The sequence below is a fragment of the Heloderma suspectum genome, chromosome 11 (assembly GCF_057233095.1).
Source record: "Heloderma suspectum isolate Gila_16-S chromosome 11, 16-S_ref, whole genome shotgun sequence".
NCBI classification, from domain to species: Eukaryota; Metazoa; Chordata; class Lepidosauria; order Squamata; family Helodermatidae; genus Heloderma; species Heloderma suspectum.
In genome coordinates, this window is record NC_139468.1 from 2269958 (window position 1) to 2287904 (window position 17947).

Consider the following 17947-nt stretch of genomic DNA (forward strand, 5'->3'; position numbering starts at 1 on the left):
GAGTGTTTTTTTCTTTCCTCTAGGCAAACGTTTGTCGGCTGCGCTTAACCCTGCCCCCTGAAGATGGCTTGCTTTCTCAGGAAGGAAAAAATAAGATTGAACGCACAAAAAACGTAAGCTAATGATATTTTGCTGACCCCACAGCCAAGAACAATAGCTCATGTATCAGTGTCACGTTTACTTCACCCCTGTTGTCATAAAAAGCTACCAGAAGAGATAAACATTTGTGAGATTTTCCATCCGTCTAACAGTAAAATCAGATGTGTCTGTCAAGTAGACATTAAGCAAATGCTGTAGAAATCTATCATTCCCAGATTCTGCAACTGGAATACATTTTATTGGCTTGCACAACTTGTTTTATTAAAAGGTGTGTTGTTCCCCCCCTTTTGGGGGGAAGAACTGAGGGCTGAATTACCTGCTACATTAGTCACACTTTTAAAAAAGTCAACTTAAGCTGCTACTTGTATTTTAAAGGAAAAGCAGCTGTTGAGCCCCGATTTGGAACATGCTCCCAATCTGTATCAGGGCCTCACTGCATCACTTTCTTATTGTATGTAACACACACCACCCAGCCAAAGACACACACACCACCCTATCCGCATTTATGGTGCTTTACAGAGTACAAGAGGACAGGTCCCTGCCCCAAGGAGCTTGCAATCTAAAATTTTACACCCACACAATGGAGACAAGAGAGGAGGGGGGTGGGAAGTGGGCACTGGAGCAAGGGAAGCCATATGTTGCACAGGCTTAGGCTTGCTTGCAGGCTTAGTGACAGTAGGGCAGGGTGGGGGACACTCGACCTATGGGCTGCATGCCCCCCCTCCAGCCTTTTTGTGACCTCTATTGCCACCGTTTAACTTGTCACTGCAGTGGTGCTGGCAAAAAAGCAGCCATTTTTCTTTAAAACAAGGCATGCTGGGAGCGCGTGCCTTGTTTTAAAGAAAAGTTAGCGTTCCCCCTCCCCCAACACACTGCCAAATTTCAGGAGCAAATCTGATGGCATGGGAGATAGGGGTGCAGCCCCCAGTGGGTCCAGAGGGGGCAAGGTGGCCCACCCCTGCAGAAGGGCACTGGAACGAGGGAGATGTGCTGAAAGCTTCCTGAAAAAGTTGGGTTTTGAGGAAGGATTTGAAGGGTGTAAAAGCAGAGGCAACGTGCAGGTGTCCAAAGGGGAAGAAAAATGGCAGAGTCTTCTGAGGCAGAAGGAGACCTTCCGAAGGTGGAGGGTGGTGGAGTTGCAGGGGGGAAGATCATGGGCAGGGATAGAAGACTGGAGAGACTGGAGTGAGGGGAAGGCCACAGGGGAGGATTCTGAAGGTAAGGCGAGAAGAGGCTTGAGCAGGATCTATAGTTAAAGGAGTTTCCTTCCACCAGCAGTTCCTTTATCCAGTGACAACAAAGGCTCATTGGCAACAGTGTTAACCGGAGTGTGTTGTGTTTTGAAGCCAGCTGAATTCAAGGCCTGGTTAGGAGACTCAGGAGCACTGTGTCTGCCGTAAGAGTGTGAATTGGGGTCCCCGATTCAGATCTCACTTGAGCCATGAATGCATTAGTGGCTCTCCCAGTGTTTTGACCTACAACTCCCATCTGCCCTAGCCACCATAGCCAAGGGTGAGGGATGATAGGAGTTGTAGGCCAGAACATCTGGAGGACTACAAATTGGCCACTCCTGCACTACTTGGTTTAGGTAGGAAGCTCTTGTTCTCTCAGCATCAGCTCCCAGTCTGCACTATGGGGTTAATAGCCCTGTCCTATACTGTAGGACTGTTGTAAAGATTAATAAATGTGTGTGAATTGCTTTGAACTCTTGAACCTGCTATATAAGCTTGAAGTATGACCATTTATGATGTTTATAACCTTCTTTATTAACCAACATGAGCAGCTCCAGTCAGCTAAGGAAAGTTAAAAATAACAGTCGAAATGCATGCTAAACCACATAATAAAAACAGCATCCTAATAAACAGCATTCCTATAAAAGCCACTTACTTGGCCACCCAGGAATGCCAGTCTGTCTGGTACCTGTATGTTATGCCCTGCAGGGCAAGTAATACCTGGTGGTGGAGGAGGAGGAGGTGATTTAAACTGGGGAAAACAGCATGAGGGAAAGGGTTAACCCCACTCCCACAGATCCAGTCTGGGAACTTGAATGCACTCCTAGTTCAGTGTAAAAGAGCTCTAAGTGTGGAAATGGGTTGGGTGCTGCATATGCCAGGCACAGATGACATTCTTTCCTCCCCCTGCCCTGGCATGGCCTCCATAGTGAAGCAAAGCTGGCAAAGAGGTGAGGCATTGTCAAGAGCTTAGTAATATAGCTTTGTTATCATCACACCCAGCACTTCATGAGGTCATGTGAAAATAGCTGCACTTGTTAACTGTCAACATGCGTATTGAACTGGGGCTGGGCAACATTATTTTGAGGCACCATGTCAGGCTGGTGCTTCAGTGGCAGTAGCTGGATCATCCTGCCAGACGGCTATTGTAATGTTCTGGTTAATGAGCGCGTTTTATTTAACCGCCATGTGCCTTATCATGTTCATGATCAAAGGTGTTTTGTGAGATGCCAGAGTAGTCTGTACTGGAAGACAACCTTATAAATCGCTCCACAAAGGCTGCTAGCCCAGAAAATGTTTTACTTGCCTGTGTGTCGATGTCATGCCACGACAACAAGGCAAAAAGAAACAACTCTCTTTCTAGTTCTCCGAAACTCCCCTGCCTGGTGACCTGGAGGCTAATTCTTACTTGCCATGGCCAAGTTATTCAAAAGCTGGTTAGGCAAACCAGCTACGGTGGGGTAGCCGCATTAGTTTCATTCACTAGTCTGTCCTGCTTCACATGTGACAAGGAGTGCAGGTGTCTGTTTTTACATAAAATGGAGTGTGTGCGACTGCTGGCATTGCCTTGCAAGTTACTTGTACACTTGCAGGCATTTGAGAAGCAGTTTGTGATGTGGCCTGGAATGATGATATTGTGTGTGGGCGGTAAAGAAATGTATAAGCGCCCCTTCTACTTCTCCAGGTGAGGGCAAATAACATGACCTTAAAAATGGCAGATGTAGGCCAATGAGCCTGGTTGGAGAGCTTCAAAGGTATCGTCAAACATTCTCAAAAGCCCAACGCTAAATGCGGCTAAGAAAACAGAGCTGGATAACAGTGGAAGTCCCCTGGTGGAAAAACAGGAAGCAGGGAGTAGGAGTGAATAGAAGGTTTTCACCTTGGAGGGACGGATGTACTAAGGCCGGTTTAACTTACTCATAGAGTCAGGGGTGAACAGTGAGGAAGCCAGCCTCTTTGTGCCAAACTCTTTGGATACAGTAGAGACTTACAGCACAACCCTATGCATGTCTTCTCAGAAGTATGTCCCATTGAGTTCAACAAGGCTTATTCCCAGCTAATTGTGCATAGAATTGCAGCCTTAAACAGGATAAATAGCCATCTACTAGACTTTTGGAAACTTAAGAGTTTCTGCTTCTATGTAACATTTGAGATTTAGTTTTGTGCAAGTACCACAATGCTGAATTATGACAGAGTGTCTTGAGTGGAGAGCATGTGATATTTCGAATGATGCCAGAACTTCTTGTTCTGTGTGCTTTGGGAAGGGTACATTCTTCTGAAGCAGTTATTCCTAGTTCAAATTACTTTGCTCTTTGGTATTTCACAGAAATGACTATTTAATGTTTAAGTATGAATAATCATGTAGGGGAGTAGTTGATACAAAACCAACAAAGGAAATATTTAGCCCAGGAAATGAAAAACTGCTTTTCAGTCTGGTACCACACCCAGTTTATATTGAACCTGTTTGCTTCCACCCCATTTTAAATAAAACCATGTGTGTGTGACATGTCAGAATTCTATTATGTAATAGTGTGACTCTACATATGTATTACCACATGAGCTGTCTGTATATATTTGACATTCTATTCTATATACTCAAATGGGTTGTAAAATACTTACCTGTGCATAAAAATTGACTACAGAAGTTTACAGTGATCCAGATAGATGAGCAGTACCTATCTATTGTTAGAATTCTAAATGTTCACAGTCTCCTTCAATGTGCATGTATACAATGGGATCCTCTGACAAAATAAAACCAATTTTCCTTGAATTGGTGCAAGATATTTTTTTTGCTAATGAGATGTGAATGGAAACACCAATCCATAAATAATTGGGTCATATCTCTGCAGCTTCCTTCAAGCGTGCATGTTGTTTCCTCCCCTGCCATTCTGTCCATAGTGGCCTGCGTTGCTGCACCCTCTGGATGTGACAGCGCTATAAGACGACACACACAAATTAAACCTTGTTGCAGTAGGCACCCGTACTGTCCATAGGACTGCTTGAACAGCTTCACTAGACATAGAATCCTGAAAGCACATATTGAAAGTGCACATCAAGAACACAAGGAGAGCCACGCTAGATGAGACCAAAGGCCTACACAGCATCCTTTCCCACAGTGGCCAACTGGATGCCCCTGGGAAGCCCACAGGCAAGGCATGCTGCCAATGGCCCTCTCATGCTGCTGTTCCCCAGCAATTATATATTTATATATAAATATATAGCTGTCATGAGTGACTTGTAGCCATTGATCATTCTAAGTTAAGGCCACAGTGGTGAAGAAAAGCATCCAGTATTTGTGAATTGTTAGCTGTTCCATGTTTGTTAATATATTTTGAAATTCAGAGTGGTTTTAAATCAAGAACAGTGTATTCACATTTACAGTTACATTTTATTTCTTTCAAAATTATACCAGAGGGTATCCTATGTTTAAGGTGGGTATGTCAGACGAGCTAGAACCAGCCCAAATATAATTGTATTTTATTATCTTTCCTAAGCCATCTTGGGGATCTTTGGGAATCTGGATTGGAAGGTGGAATAGAAATCCATTAAGTAAATATGATCATATATCTCTACATTTGTCTTTCCTTCTATTGATAAAAGCGTCTTTATTTTTATATAGCAAGTGTATCATGTTCCCAATGGATTGTCTGCGGGGAACCTATCACAAGGTGTGGTGTATGGTGTGGTGCACAGATCTGGTGATAATCATAACAAAGAAATGGTGGTTTATGGATGGTCAACTCATCAGCTGAAAGAAGAAATGAAGTATATAAGAGATGTGAGTTAGTTTCTGTACACTGTTTCTTGCATGAATGATAGGATTGTGGGCAGCAAATCCAACTGTGAAAACACACTTGTTCCTCTGCCCTTCCCTTCCCTTCCCCTTCAGCTCTATGAGACAAATGTTTCTGCATTTCCATGTTGCTATGTGCCTCTATCCCTGAGCAGCCTGACTTTTCCTACCTTCCCACAGTCCCGGGGTACGATTCATGACCCACTTAAATAAGTGGCAAAGCTCCCATTGGTTCCAGAGGCTCTGGTTTGTATCTTTGGTTAGTGCCATAACTAAGTTCCAGTATTCTGCTTGGAAAAAAACCTCTGGATAAAGTAAGCTTTAGGCCTGCAATACAATTTGGATACATCTTAAGTTTGCAGAATAGATTAACGTGTCTGGCTGTCCATGACATACGTGCCACTTTTATACTGCGATTGAGGGCAGTATAAAGCAGATATGACGGTAGTGTCGGACTTGGTTGTTTAAACCTAAGATTGCCTCAAGCACACTCAAAGTGCAGGTGGACATATTTAAGCTGCCTTGTGTTGAATTGGGCCATTGGTCCATCTATCCCAGGACTGTCTCCTCCAGCTGGGGAGTCTCCAGAGTCTCACACAGAGCTCTTTTCCAGCGTCTATCTGAGGAGTGCCAGGAGTAGAACTTGCGACCTTCTGTATGCAGACAGGTGCTTTGCCACAGAGCTATGGCCTTCCCTAAATGGTACACAGATGTGGGGAGCCGGGTGCTCCCTGTACCTGCTGTCTTTCTCCCCACAGTCTCCTCCCAATCACTTGTCTCTCAGCCAAACCCGGGATGGAACTGAGGAGAAAAGCACCCACTGGAACAGACTGTGGGGAGGTTTAGCATCCCTCATCTGTGTGCTGCTGTTGCTCTATTAATTTCCCTCCCCCCATTCTTTATAGGAACATAGGCTGCTGCCTTATACTGAATCAGACAGTTGGTCCAATTAGCTCAGGATTGTCTACGCTGATATGTGGCTCTCCAGGGTTTCAGGTAGGAATTTTTCCAGCGCTACCTGGAGATGCCAGTGTTTGAACCTGGGACATTTTGCATGCCAAGCAGGTGCTGTGAAGGTGTTGGAATGTCTCATTTTTAAACAAATGGGATCTGCTGCTGTCAAGTCAGCTTCAGCCCTGAGATTTAGTGGTCCAAAATATGCAAGTGTAATATGCTAGAATACTTTGCTGCAGTTTGTCCATTCACCTTATTAGTGTATGAGCAGAGAATTCTTTGGAGCAGTTAATCAAAGACCACATGATTGGCACTCAGTCTAGGGAAAACTATGTGCTATTTTCAGAACTCTGTCACAGCACAGCACAGCCATGGATGGAGGAAGAGGGAACTTTGGTCTGGGGAAAGGTGGATGCAGAGCCAGCCCGGGGGCTGTGCTCGCCCTGCTGCCTTCTCTCCCTGTGCTTAACCTAAAGCCCAGGTATGGAATAGGCTTCTGGCTTTCAGACAAAGAGTGACAAGGATGCCCCTTCTCTGCCGGAAGAATAGAGGGATACAAATACCAAAATATAAAGGCTTACTTGCACAATCCCCTCCCTGCAACTTATTTGTCAGGCTTCGTCTACTGAGAAGGGTTAGAACTGGATCTTGTCTTTGGTGCACACCCTTTATGTGATGATTTGGGGGAGGTGTTTTCATTTTGTTTTGTTTTTAAATTATGGAATTACGCTTTTGATTGTGAGTGTTGTGTAATGGCGTGCTCAGTGTTAATTCATGTGAACTGGCTAAGTGAGTACAGATTATAGTAAAATCATAGACTAGTAGGGTTGGAAGGGGCCTATAAGACCATCGAGACCAACCCCAGAAACTCGGTTTTATTCTAAGTAACAGTTTTGTTAGTTACCATTCTAAATATGTGACTATATTTGAGCTGGGAAAACTATAATTACATAGGATTGGCAGCAATATTAAATACTGAAATATTTTTGTTCTCAGGTGAGATTAACTTTGGAAAAAGTAAGAAAGAAAATGTATGGAGAATATGATGAAATGAAACGCAAAATTCGAGAGCTTACAAATGAACTGGCAGTAAGTACCTGTGTCTTTAACGATGGCAGAAGTAATGAACTGAACTGTTTCTGAATTCTGATTATGCTGATGCTGTTGAGATGGAATGAATCTTTAACACCCTTCTATACTGAATACAAGTTTGGTCTGAGGCACTTTTATGAAGCAGTAATACGTATGTATTTTGACAAGCATTCTTCTCAGAATACAAGAGCTGTGTTTCTACAAATAGCATTTCCCTGCTTAATATACCTACTCTTTTGTTTTTCATCCACCCTTCTTTCCCTCATATCAGCTTCATCTGGAAACACTGATGAACTGATTGCACTATAGGACATCCTTTCCCTCGTGTCACTTTCTTTGTTCAGCTCCTCCCTAGTTCATCCACCCTTAAAAGCTGTCCACAGTGCTCTCGCTGTGTGTCCTGCGTTCTGCACGTGTCTCCAAAGTGCACCTTGAGCATCAACACCTTCTTCCTGTGCTGGCCTAGTTTTGCATGTGCCTTGGCTGGCTAGCAAACATTTTAGGGAGTAATTCACTAATACATATTTATAGAATACTGTCCTCCAGTGCATGTACATTTGATCTAGACATGGATCTCATTTGTTAAATCTAGACCGTTCAGCTTAATTGACATCATCTTTGCTACTGTGCCTTTGTTTTGTGGTTTGCGATTCATAATTACATGTGCTGGTCAGTCTTGCTGCATCTTCTCTTAGATTCTGCTGGCGTTGCATTAGGTGCAGCAAATCTCTACATTCACACTTGTCTTATGTTCAAGTCCTATTTTATTCTTCCAGGAAACCCAAGCTGGCCACCTACATTCCTGATCTACTCTCTTCCTATACATCTGTTGCTGGTGTATATCTGATTGCAATGTCAGTGTAATGTCATCTTTTGTTTTCCCCTAAACACTTCTATATTGCTGCTGCTATTCTCAGTAGACGTTCTAGTTCAGGGGTGTCATGCATTTTGAGATCTGTGTTTTAACAACTGTAAAAATAGGTACTACGGCCACCATCCAGAGAGCTGTATTAAATGCACATAAGGACATAACTGTGGCCCCTGGGGCAGCAGCTGCTGCCTGCCATGTTCCACGCTACTTTGGAAGCTTTGTATGTTTCCATTTCGAAAGTAGTTTGCTATGCAGTGTGGGAGTCTGCTCTGCTGTGCAGGAAACGATGAGGCCAAAGTCCTGCTGGTACACAGAAATAGTTCCATGATTATTGGGATTCTGAGCTATGAGTTTGTTGTCTGATGAAATTATGGTGGTGGAAAAAATTGAAATGGTAACTTTCTGCTGTGTATGTTTAAAGTGTGTGGGGTTTAAAAAGTTTTTGCCTTAATCCTGAACAAATTCGCAACATATCTTAGTACTTGGCTGTGGACATGCTTCCCTTCCAACTCTCACCCCTCCACAGTGAAGTTCTTGAATTTGAGAATACTTAACCAGAATCTAGTTTTTCCAGGGTATTTCCAGATTTACAAAATGGTGTGTAAAGCATGTATCAAGTGGTTTGTGTACATCTCTGGATTGAAGGCTAATCCAAGCTGTGATATAGAGCAAACCTCAGGCAGTTGGGAGCAAAGTCCACAGCTTTATGCTTCCCTCCATGGGTGTTTCTACAATGGTGCTTTTTCCTATCAGGCTTGTAAATGCTGTACAAGCCAGGTTAGCAGCATGTTATCATAAGGCTGATTTGTAGTGGCTGTGGAATGTACTTTTGGGGCTTTGGGGGGAAGGTGGGTGGGGAAGGCTTTATTGGGCTCTTAGTGGCAAATGGGCTGATCTTCTTGCCAAGCACAGAATGCAGCTTGACTTGCTCTTGCAGAAATGTGTGCTGTGGGAAGTAGTGCAGGTTTACAGCCTGCCCATCTTTTTCTTGCTTGGCATAGATACCTGTAAAACATGCTGCATAAACTGTATATAACTTCAAAGCAAGATAAATTCTTGCTAGCTTTGTAATTCTTGCTATCTTAGATTTAAGAGAAAATCATGTTTACATTTCTCCAGGTATCAAATGCTCAGCAGGAATCATTGGACAATCACATAGAAGTGCACTCTGCAGCTCTGGATAGTTTCAGCGTAATGAATAGCTCGTTAACGTCAGCCTCAATTGAGGTGCAGGTAAATCGCTGATAGTGTTGCCAGCTTCGATACTTAGTTCTTTCAGCAAATATCACAGCTCTTGCAGCGTTTGTTTAAAGTATGGGTAGGACAAAATTACAATTCGATAAACATCTGGAGCTTAGAATCTGTTCTTTTAAATATCCAGTGGCCAGTGGGAGAAAAGGATTGTGACTTTTAAAGTAAATGACGCACATTTTTAGAGTTAAGCATTTACGTAAGGTTAAACGTTATTTCCGTCCCCTGTTGTATAAGGATGAGCTTTTGAAAGAAGAATGTGGCACTAAGAATTCCTATATTTTTCTTTACATTAGTAATCCCTCACATAATTGGTGTTGATTGGATAATTTAATCAAACTCTTGTAGGTTTTTCAAACATCTGGAGCAGGGGTGTTGAACTTCTTTCAGCCCAAGGGCAGAATTCAATTTTGGAGAAATTTGGTCTTCGGGGCCACATTCCAGTGGTGGGCAAGCCCAAAGGCAAAAGGGTCTGGACCAAAAACACCAGCGTATTTTATCATGAACCTCTTACTGCCAATAATGGACCCTTAGAAGAGGCATTTCAACCTTTTAGAATGGGGAAAACGTGCAGAAGCCAGGAAGCCACCAAAGGATTGGTGGGAAGGGGGATGGGGCCAGGGGGCATGGCCTTCTGGGGACCCCCAGATTGGGACCCCAGGTGAGCTAGATTTGGCCCGCATCCCTCAGGTTCAACACTCCTGATTTAGAAGCTTACTAAGAAGTCAGGGTGTGGCATTTAATATTTTAGCATATTTATAGGAGGATACAGTTGGTAACCAGCCATACGTTTCTCTAGGCATGTCTTAAAGTACTGTATTGGTTCCTTCTTTTTGGCCTGATAGCCATTCATGTTTGGTAGTCTGCTATTCCATAGTAATCCACAATGTTTTTTGGCTTATTTCTGGATGGATTCAGATGTCTTTTTTCCCCTGCTCTTCAGTCATCTTTTAGTCTACCTAGACCTGAGGCTTCCTTGTGCAGCATACTTTTGGCAAGTCTGATTCTTGAGGTTTGCTCAGTAAATGTTGGTTGAGTAAGACAAGCCAGAAAGTCTAGTTCTTCATGGCCCTTACCAAAAAGTAACTAAAAAAACGGTGGTAGGAGAAAAACAATGAACTTGTTCCCAGTCTTTTCAGTTTTTCTAGCAATTGTGAATTAATTTATGTATTTCATTGCATATGTTCACAGAAAACCTTAGTTGATGTTACGTTGGAGAATACAATTATACGAGATCAGATAAAGAATCTAAAACAAACACATGAACAGTCTATGGAAAAATTGAAGGAAAAGCAAAAACAGCTGGAAACTGCTAGAGTTGAAAATGAATTGCTCAAACTCAAGGTAAGCTGTGGCAATTTAGTGATTTGGGTTATGGAGAGTAATCTTGCTTGATGATACTTGGAAAAGGAAATTTCAGTGCCTCCCAGAATTAGGAATGTAATAATCTGACCTTTTCAAAACACTGACTGACTAGAAAGACAGTAGCTGTGGAACAGGATATCATTCATTTACTGATGTAGAATTCAGGATGGGTTTGTTAGGCAAGGCCTAACCTCAGAACCTGCCCATTTTCCTGCATCTTGTTTTTGTTGGTAGTGTCAATTCCATTGTGTGAGAACAGTAAGTGAAGTTTTAGGTGACTTGGAATAGCATCGGGTTTGTGTTTGTTTTTCAAAATTATATCCATTTTCTCCGAGTGGACAAAGCTGGGAGAAACTGCTTTGTAAAGGAGGCGCATTGAAGTAGTTGTCTTTGCGGTGATGCTTAATGTTCGTCCACGACATGTTATAAAAGGAAAAATATTGACTTACAACAGACAAGTTTTGGTTTTCTCTCTTTTTTACACAAAAGCCCCAATCCATTTATCCCTTACTTCCCTTCTTTGAGCATTTCCCTCCAGGGAAGACGAAAAGAAGGCTCATCTGCTGGGCTTTGGATCATCATGCCTACAGGACCATGCACAGTAGCTCTTTATCACTTGTTCTGCTTACTAGAGAATTAATAAAAATAAAGATATTTTCACAAGAGAATAGAAGAAAAGGACTAGTACTTCTGAGTGGCTTTCATTCTATTTTTAGATACAACTCTGTGTTTTCCATGATGCTAGGGAGCAGCTATGTAGGTTGAAAGCCTAGCAGATTTTAGGGACTTTATATATAATTAATACAAAAATGGAATGTAGTGCAATTACAGTGTGTAAGTTATTTATCTTTATTAGGGCAATTTCTCTCATTTTCTTTGCTTGGCATTGGTCATTAATAGGAGTACATGCACATTTAATTTCAAGTGCAAAATGCAAATGCGAAATCTGTCTACATGACTACAGTGTAGACTACCTCATCTGAAGTACCTTAATAGTTGCTGTTTGATTTAAAATTGTCTTGGTAAGTGGTTTGCAATTGTAGGGCACATAGATTTCCTAAGGAGCTGATTCTCTTTCCCCCTGCCCACCACCTTTTATTTTTTAAAATTGTATTTATTTATTTGGTTTCATTTCTATACTGCCCTATACAGCTCTCTGGCCAGTTCACAAAAGTTAAAACAACAGCATAAAACAATATAAAATATGAAAGCTTAAAACCACAATATAACAGCACAGCCAGAATAAAACCTAGCAGCAATGCAGAGATTTAAAATACAGGTTTAAAACACCAAAGCTAAAGTGGTGATGAGTTACATCTGTGTATTGGAGAGATGTTACCTCAAATTAGATAGTCCCATCTGACTGCCTGCTGCACGGTCCCTTGTGAGATTCCCCCTCCACTAATCAACATGAGGCACAATCTTGCATCTTCCAGAGCGTTCTCCTGGGGAAGATGAGTAGTGCTCATGCCCAGACCCCTTTGATATCAAGTAGCCTTGGGCAGGATGGCGGATCCTGGTGGATTCTGGGTTGGCCCCGTGCTGATCAGTGGTGCAGGGGGGAATTGTGGATTTTCTGCCTTAGGCATAAAACTGTCTTAGACCAACCCTGCTTGCTAAGAGTATGGAATTTGTTGTTGTTGTTGCTTTTTTCCAGTATCTTTTCTTTATATTTCTTTCATTTTCTGTCTTGCCTTTATTTCATTTGGCTGTGAAAAATGCCTGCAATTCTTTTCTAGGTGGAATGTTCACAAGAAGCAAATGCAGAAGTAATGAGAGAGATGACCAGGAAACTATACAGTCAATATGAGGAAAAGCTACAAGAAGAAGAACAGAAACATAAACTTGAGAAAGAAACCCTAATAGTATGTGGAAAGCTGTGTCTGTGTTGTGCATTTTGGGGTGGGGTGGGGGCTGTCTTTAGCTACTCCTTCAGGGGTGGACAGAAGTAGGTTAGGATCTGCTGGTAGATTTCTGGGTGATTTGCAGTCAAGGGTTTCTGACTCCCAATGAATGAACTATAGAAAGTAAATTTTCCATTAATAAAAATTATCTGCTATAGCTGACCTTGTACGAATCTCTCTCTGCCTCAGTATTCTCCCCCTGTAAAATATGAGTTAACTGCATGCTGTTCATCTGATCTCTGTGCAGCCCTGCTGGCCAGCTCTAGAGTTCTGAGTTAGCACTCAGTTCCAGTTCGCACAATCACTGCAGTTTAAACAAGCCACAGTAGCTTGATTAAGCCATGGCTTGTGCCAATGCGTGCTGGGCGCCATTTGTCTAATTACCCGCCCAGAAGGGGCTTGTCGTGTCATCCAAACCCAGGCAGCATGGCTTGTTGGAGGGGGAAACAGCCCTCAAATAATCCCTGGGCTGTTGCTGGGTTGAGGGTTGTTTCCCCACCCAGCAAACCATGCCGCCCGGGTTTGGATGATACGACAAGCTGTGCCTGGCCGAGTAATTAGGCTAATGGCTCCTGGCATGCACTGCAGCGTAAACCAGCCACGGTGGCTGGTTTAAGCCACCGTGATCATGCAAACCAGGTCAGTCATGCAAACCAGGTCAGTCTCCAATATGTCTGGAGGGCAGCAAGCTGGGGAAGGCTGCTCTTCTGACTCTGAATGTTGATCTGGCCTAACATAACGTCCTTTCTTTGAAGGCTGAAACAAATAGACTACTGATGGCCATTGAAGATGCAAATAAGAAGATGAGACTTACAGAGACAAGTTTACAAGAAAAAGACCAAAGAATTGGTGAGCTGGATCGGTTCATTCAGCGCATGGAAGAGGTCAGTGTGTATATTGGAGCCCCCCCCCCCCCCGTATATACTCTATATACAATCTGTTTTTTGCAAAAGTAGAAAGATCATTTGTCCTCTCAGTCCTTGCAGCACAGAGTATTTTGCATATATAAAATAGTGATCAGAGGCAGAAGTTTTTATAATTCATCCACTCCGCTTATGCATATCTATTTGTTTCTTTTAGAGGTATATACACCACTGCTGGATTAAACAGTCTCCCAGGCGGCTTGGAACACATCAACACAGCATGCGCGCGCATACACGTGCGTGTGCAGAGAGCCCTTGCTCCTCTGGCAGAGCCAGAGTGTCCCTTGTGCCCTTGCAATTGCTGTCACTGGGCACGTGGCAACTGGAGCAGATTCCTTGCTGGCAGAGCTTGTCAAAGCTCTTGGCTACTCAGCTTCACCATAGATTAGGTTTTTATAAGTGAGTTGTAAGTACCTGTGAGCAGTAATCCTGCTGCCCATATATCTCGTGTGACGTTAATAGAACTTCTGCTGAACAAGTTGTATCAGATTCTCTCTCACTTCTTTGTGTCCCCTGCCCTGCCCTTTTCATGGACTTTGCCCCATGTGAAAGCCATGTCAGTTTGTGATACTGACTGCTTCTTGATGTAATTAACAAGATTTTACCTAGAATTTAATAATGTGTACTGGAAAATGTATGAAGTAGGCCTCTGCTCTCTTAACCAAAATAGGAGATTCCTCCCAACCCCTTAGAAATATAGCTGGGCAATAGCTATGATATAAAAACAATATGGTCATGTTTTTATAACACAACAACATTGTATTCTCTCTCATTGATGTGATGTATGTTTTTACAGCACAGTAACAGTGTATTCTTCCTTATTGTTTTTATGTATATATTTTAATTATATAGATAAAAAAATCATTATTAGATCTTGTTCCAGTTTTGTTTACTATCACCAGTACACCCAGCCCAGTTAATTTGTTGCTAGACCTCTGCTCTCTTTGTTGTGGTTGTTCAGTCGTTCAGTCGTGTCCAACTCTTCGTGACCCCATGGACCATAGCACGCCAGGCCTTCCTGTCCTGCGCTCTCTCCCGGAGTGTGCTCAAGTTCATATTCATTGCATCCGTGATGCTATCTAGCCATCTCATCCTCTGCCGTCCCCTTCTCCTTTTGCCTTCAGTCTTTCCCAGCATCAGGGTCTTTTCCAGAGAGTTTTCTCTTCGCATTAGGTGGCCAAAATATTTGAGCTTCACCTTCCAATGAGCAGTCAGGGTTGATTTCCTTTAGGATTGACTGATTGGACCTCCTTGCCGTCCAGGGGACTCATAAGAGTCTTCTCCAGCACCACAGTTCGAAGGCATCGATTCTTCGGCACTCAGCCTTCCTTACAGTCCAGCTCTCACAGCCATACATTACTACTGGGAAAACCATAGCTTTGATTAGATGGACCTTTGTCGGCAAGGTGATGTCTCTGCTTCTTACTATGCTGTCTAGGTTTGCCATAGCTTTCCTCCCAAGGAGCAAGCGTCTTTTAATTTCATGGCTACAGTCACTGTCTGCAGTGATCTTGGAGCCCAAGAAAATGAAATCTGTCACTACTTCCATTTCTTCCCCTTCCATATGCCAGGAAGCGATGGGGCCAGATGCCATGATCTTCGTTTTTTTAATGCTGAGTTTCAAGCCAGCTTTTGCACTCTCCACTTTCACCCTCAACAAGAGGCTCTTGAGATCCTCTTCGCTTTCTGCCATTAGGGTGGTATCGTCTGCGTATCTGAGGTTGTTGATAATTCTGCTCTCTTACATCTACAATTTTTTTTTCTTATGGTAATTGACATTTAGTGATCTTCCCAATGCTACATCTATTTTGTTTACAAGGCTTGAACAGTTTGACATGTGACCATATTTTTGGAGGGTTTTTGTTTATTAATTTATATCCCACTTTTCTATATAAAAGACACTCGGGGTGACTTACAATACATAAGATAAAAACACAGCTATACATCCTTTTAAAAAAAACTATCAAAATGAACACATTTCAACAAGCTTGAGTACCATGGAGTACGTTTTTTTTGGCAGAAAGACAGGATATAAAGAAAATAAATAATAAAATAGTATTTTAAGGAGGCAACAGTTCCAAAAAGCTTGGTGGAACAACACAGTGAAGGGGCCAGGTGTACATCTTGCGGGGGAGCGGGGGGAGGCTATTCCATAATCTGGGCATCACAACAGAAAAGACCCTATTACTTGTGGTCACGCACAACATCTCCGGTGGTGGGGAAGATAGAGAAGTCCCCAGCAGTGAATGGATTTCTTGGACAGGGTTGTAGAGGAAGGGGATTTCTTAATTCCCTTTACGCACATTTTCATCACTGCACATTTTCACCTTTGGCAGTTACGGCTGGGTCGCAGCATGATGTCGCTTCTGTGCTATAAGAAATATTGCCCAGAACTGTCTTGTGGGGATTGCATTCTGTAATGCTGCTTTCTTTATTGTTGTTGCAATTCCAGAGAGATGCAGAGAACTCATCAAGCAAAGGCTTTAATTAATATTAGGATACTGTAGTGGCAATTAACATGAGTATGGTAATTTTCTCCAGTAGAAGAGGAGATTAGTGATGTTTACATCACCACAAGGGAAAAATATTTATGTTATGCTGGTAACATATGGCTGTATGCACAACCCTTCAATGTGAATTGACAGTATGCAATTTATGAAAATTATGGCACTCCCTTTCAGAGAGTATAATAAAATTTCAAAAAGAGAACTAAAATAAATTGGGGTTCACTGCCATTCTGGGGAACAGCAGAACATATATCTTCCAAATATATGCTTACAGGTGTGCTGTGGCTCATACGGCTACAGCAGTCAAGGTGTCTGATTTTGTTCTGGAACAGCATTCGTATGTCCCAGTTTGCTAGGGTGGCAGCTGAGTGGGGTGTAGGAGACTCAGCACTTGCTTACGCATACAGCAGAATGGAGGCCAAACTAGACATGATGCTGTAGACTGAGCAGCTGGGTGTGGAACAGAGGGATCAGAAGGGACCAGCTTAGAGCCAGAATGCCCTTAAGTAAGGACTGAGCTAATCAGAAGGGCTGGCTGAAAAGTAGCCAGGGGTGAAGGGAGTTCAGTGGTCCCTTGACAGTGTTTTTTGGGTGGGAGACTAGTTTCATGGGATGGCTGAATGGCAATGTCTTCTGCTGTGCCACTAGAAACCTTGGACCTTTAAGTCCAAATGATGGGATGTCTATGATCAACATGTACATTCTAACCTAAAAAGTATATTTTGTAGCTCACTGATGACATTAAAAATTTATATATCCATTTAGGAACGCCATCATCTGCAAAAACAACTAATAGAGTATGAAATAAAGCTACAAGGAGCACACCTTCAGAGCCAGCCAGGCAGACAGAGGTGAGGTCCTCCTTCCTTCTAGGATTCCTGATGCTGATAAAATATCCTAATTCTCTCCAATAATAAATTTTGGATGACTTGTGTTAGGAGAGTTATTCAACTGGAATACAATTTGTTTTTAATTCCCAGCATTCCACAGATATTATGACTGTATCGGGCAGGAGCCCTGCAGACATTCCAGCATAAACTCTTCTGCGGTAATTTGCATACATAGTTTTTCACCTGTAAAATTATGCATCGCTTTGTTTTAATGGCCCTTCATCTTCATTGTGAGGACGATGTTGAATGTTTTTCAAGTGCTAACGTGTCTTATACATTTTACTACAGGTACCTCCTAGGGGTCATCTCCTAATCTGGACAACTTTCCATAGACCAGGAGAGTAGCACTGACATTAGCTTCCCCTCTCGGAAGAATGCTTTTACATATTTTCCCACCTTAAACTGATTTGCTTTGATTTCCTGTGAATTATTTTCTGAGAACCATTTATGCCTGTTTTGCACGTGCGTGTGCCTGGCAACTTTTATGGGGATGGTAGCAAGTAGGAGCTCAAGCCCTGTAAAGCATGAGGGAAAAAGAGAAGACAAGGAAGTAATGCAGAGGGCGGAATCCAGCGGGGCACCTCCACCTCCACCGATCCCCTTTCACCCCACTGAGTTCCGTCCGCAAGTGAGACCCGCTGCTTGCAGAAGGAAGATTTAGCGCTTCCAGGGCAACTGAGAATGAGTGAAAACGCTCATCTCTGGAACCGGGCAGATTGGTGGAGCTCACGTAAGGGTGCTTTGCTAACCTGTCCCGATGAGAATGGAGTGTTTCCTCTTGTTTCAGGGCTTCCCCCGGGAAGTGCTAAAGCGTTGCACAGGCTGTGGGTCCTGCTCATGCAGCAGAACCAGCAGTTCCCACCGCTTGCTCAACAGATCCAGCGGGGTGCAAGAGAATCAGTTGTGGCTCAGTGGCAGAAGGTCCCAGGTTCGATCTCCGGTATCTCCAGGTAGGGCTAGAAAAAGCCCTGCCTGAAACCCTGCAGAGCCCTTGCTGCCGGCCAGTGTCGACAGTGCTGGGCTGGGTGGACCAGGGGTCTGACTCACTATAAGGCAGCTTCCCATG

At 43.0% G+C, this 17947-nt stretch overlaps 1 protein-coding gene across 2 annotated transcripts in view; it reads left to right on the top strand.

Annotated features, from left to right (window-relative positions):
- The window catches only part of MYZAP (myocardial zonula adherens protein), a 49416-nt gene that overhangs the window by 8769 nt on the left and 22700 nt on the right, over positions 1 to 17947 (top strand). For both annotated transcript variants that reach the window (XR_014785292.1, XM_084816581.1), the window contains exons 2-9: positions 24 to 113; positions 4951 to 5109; positions 7075 to 7167; positions 9161 to 9274; positions 10484 to 10636; positions 12397 to 12522; positions 13317 to 13445; positions 16757 to 16842. Coding sequence is in view for 1 of the 2 variants with exons in the window: in XM_084816581.1 (XP_084672707.1) it covers positions 24 to 113; positions 4951 to 5109; positions 7075 to 7167; positions 9161 to 9274; positions 10484 to 10636; positions 12397 to 12522; positions 13317 to 13445; positions 16757 to 16842 (950 nt within the window). In the remaining variant the exon portion in view is untranslated. The remainder of the gene's footprint in view (positions 1 to 23; positions 114 to 4950; positions 5110 to 7074; positions 7168 to 9160; positions 9275 to 10483; positions 10637 to 12396; positions 12523 to 13316; positions 13446 to 16756; positions 16843 to 17947) is intronic.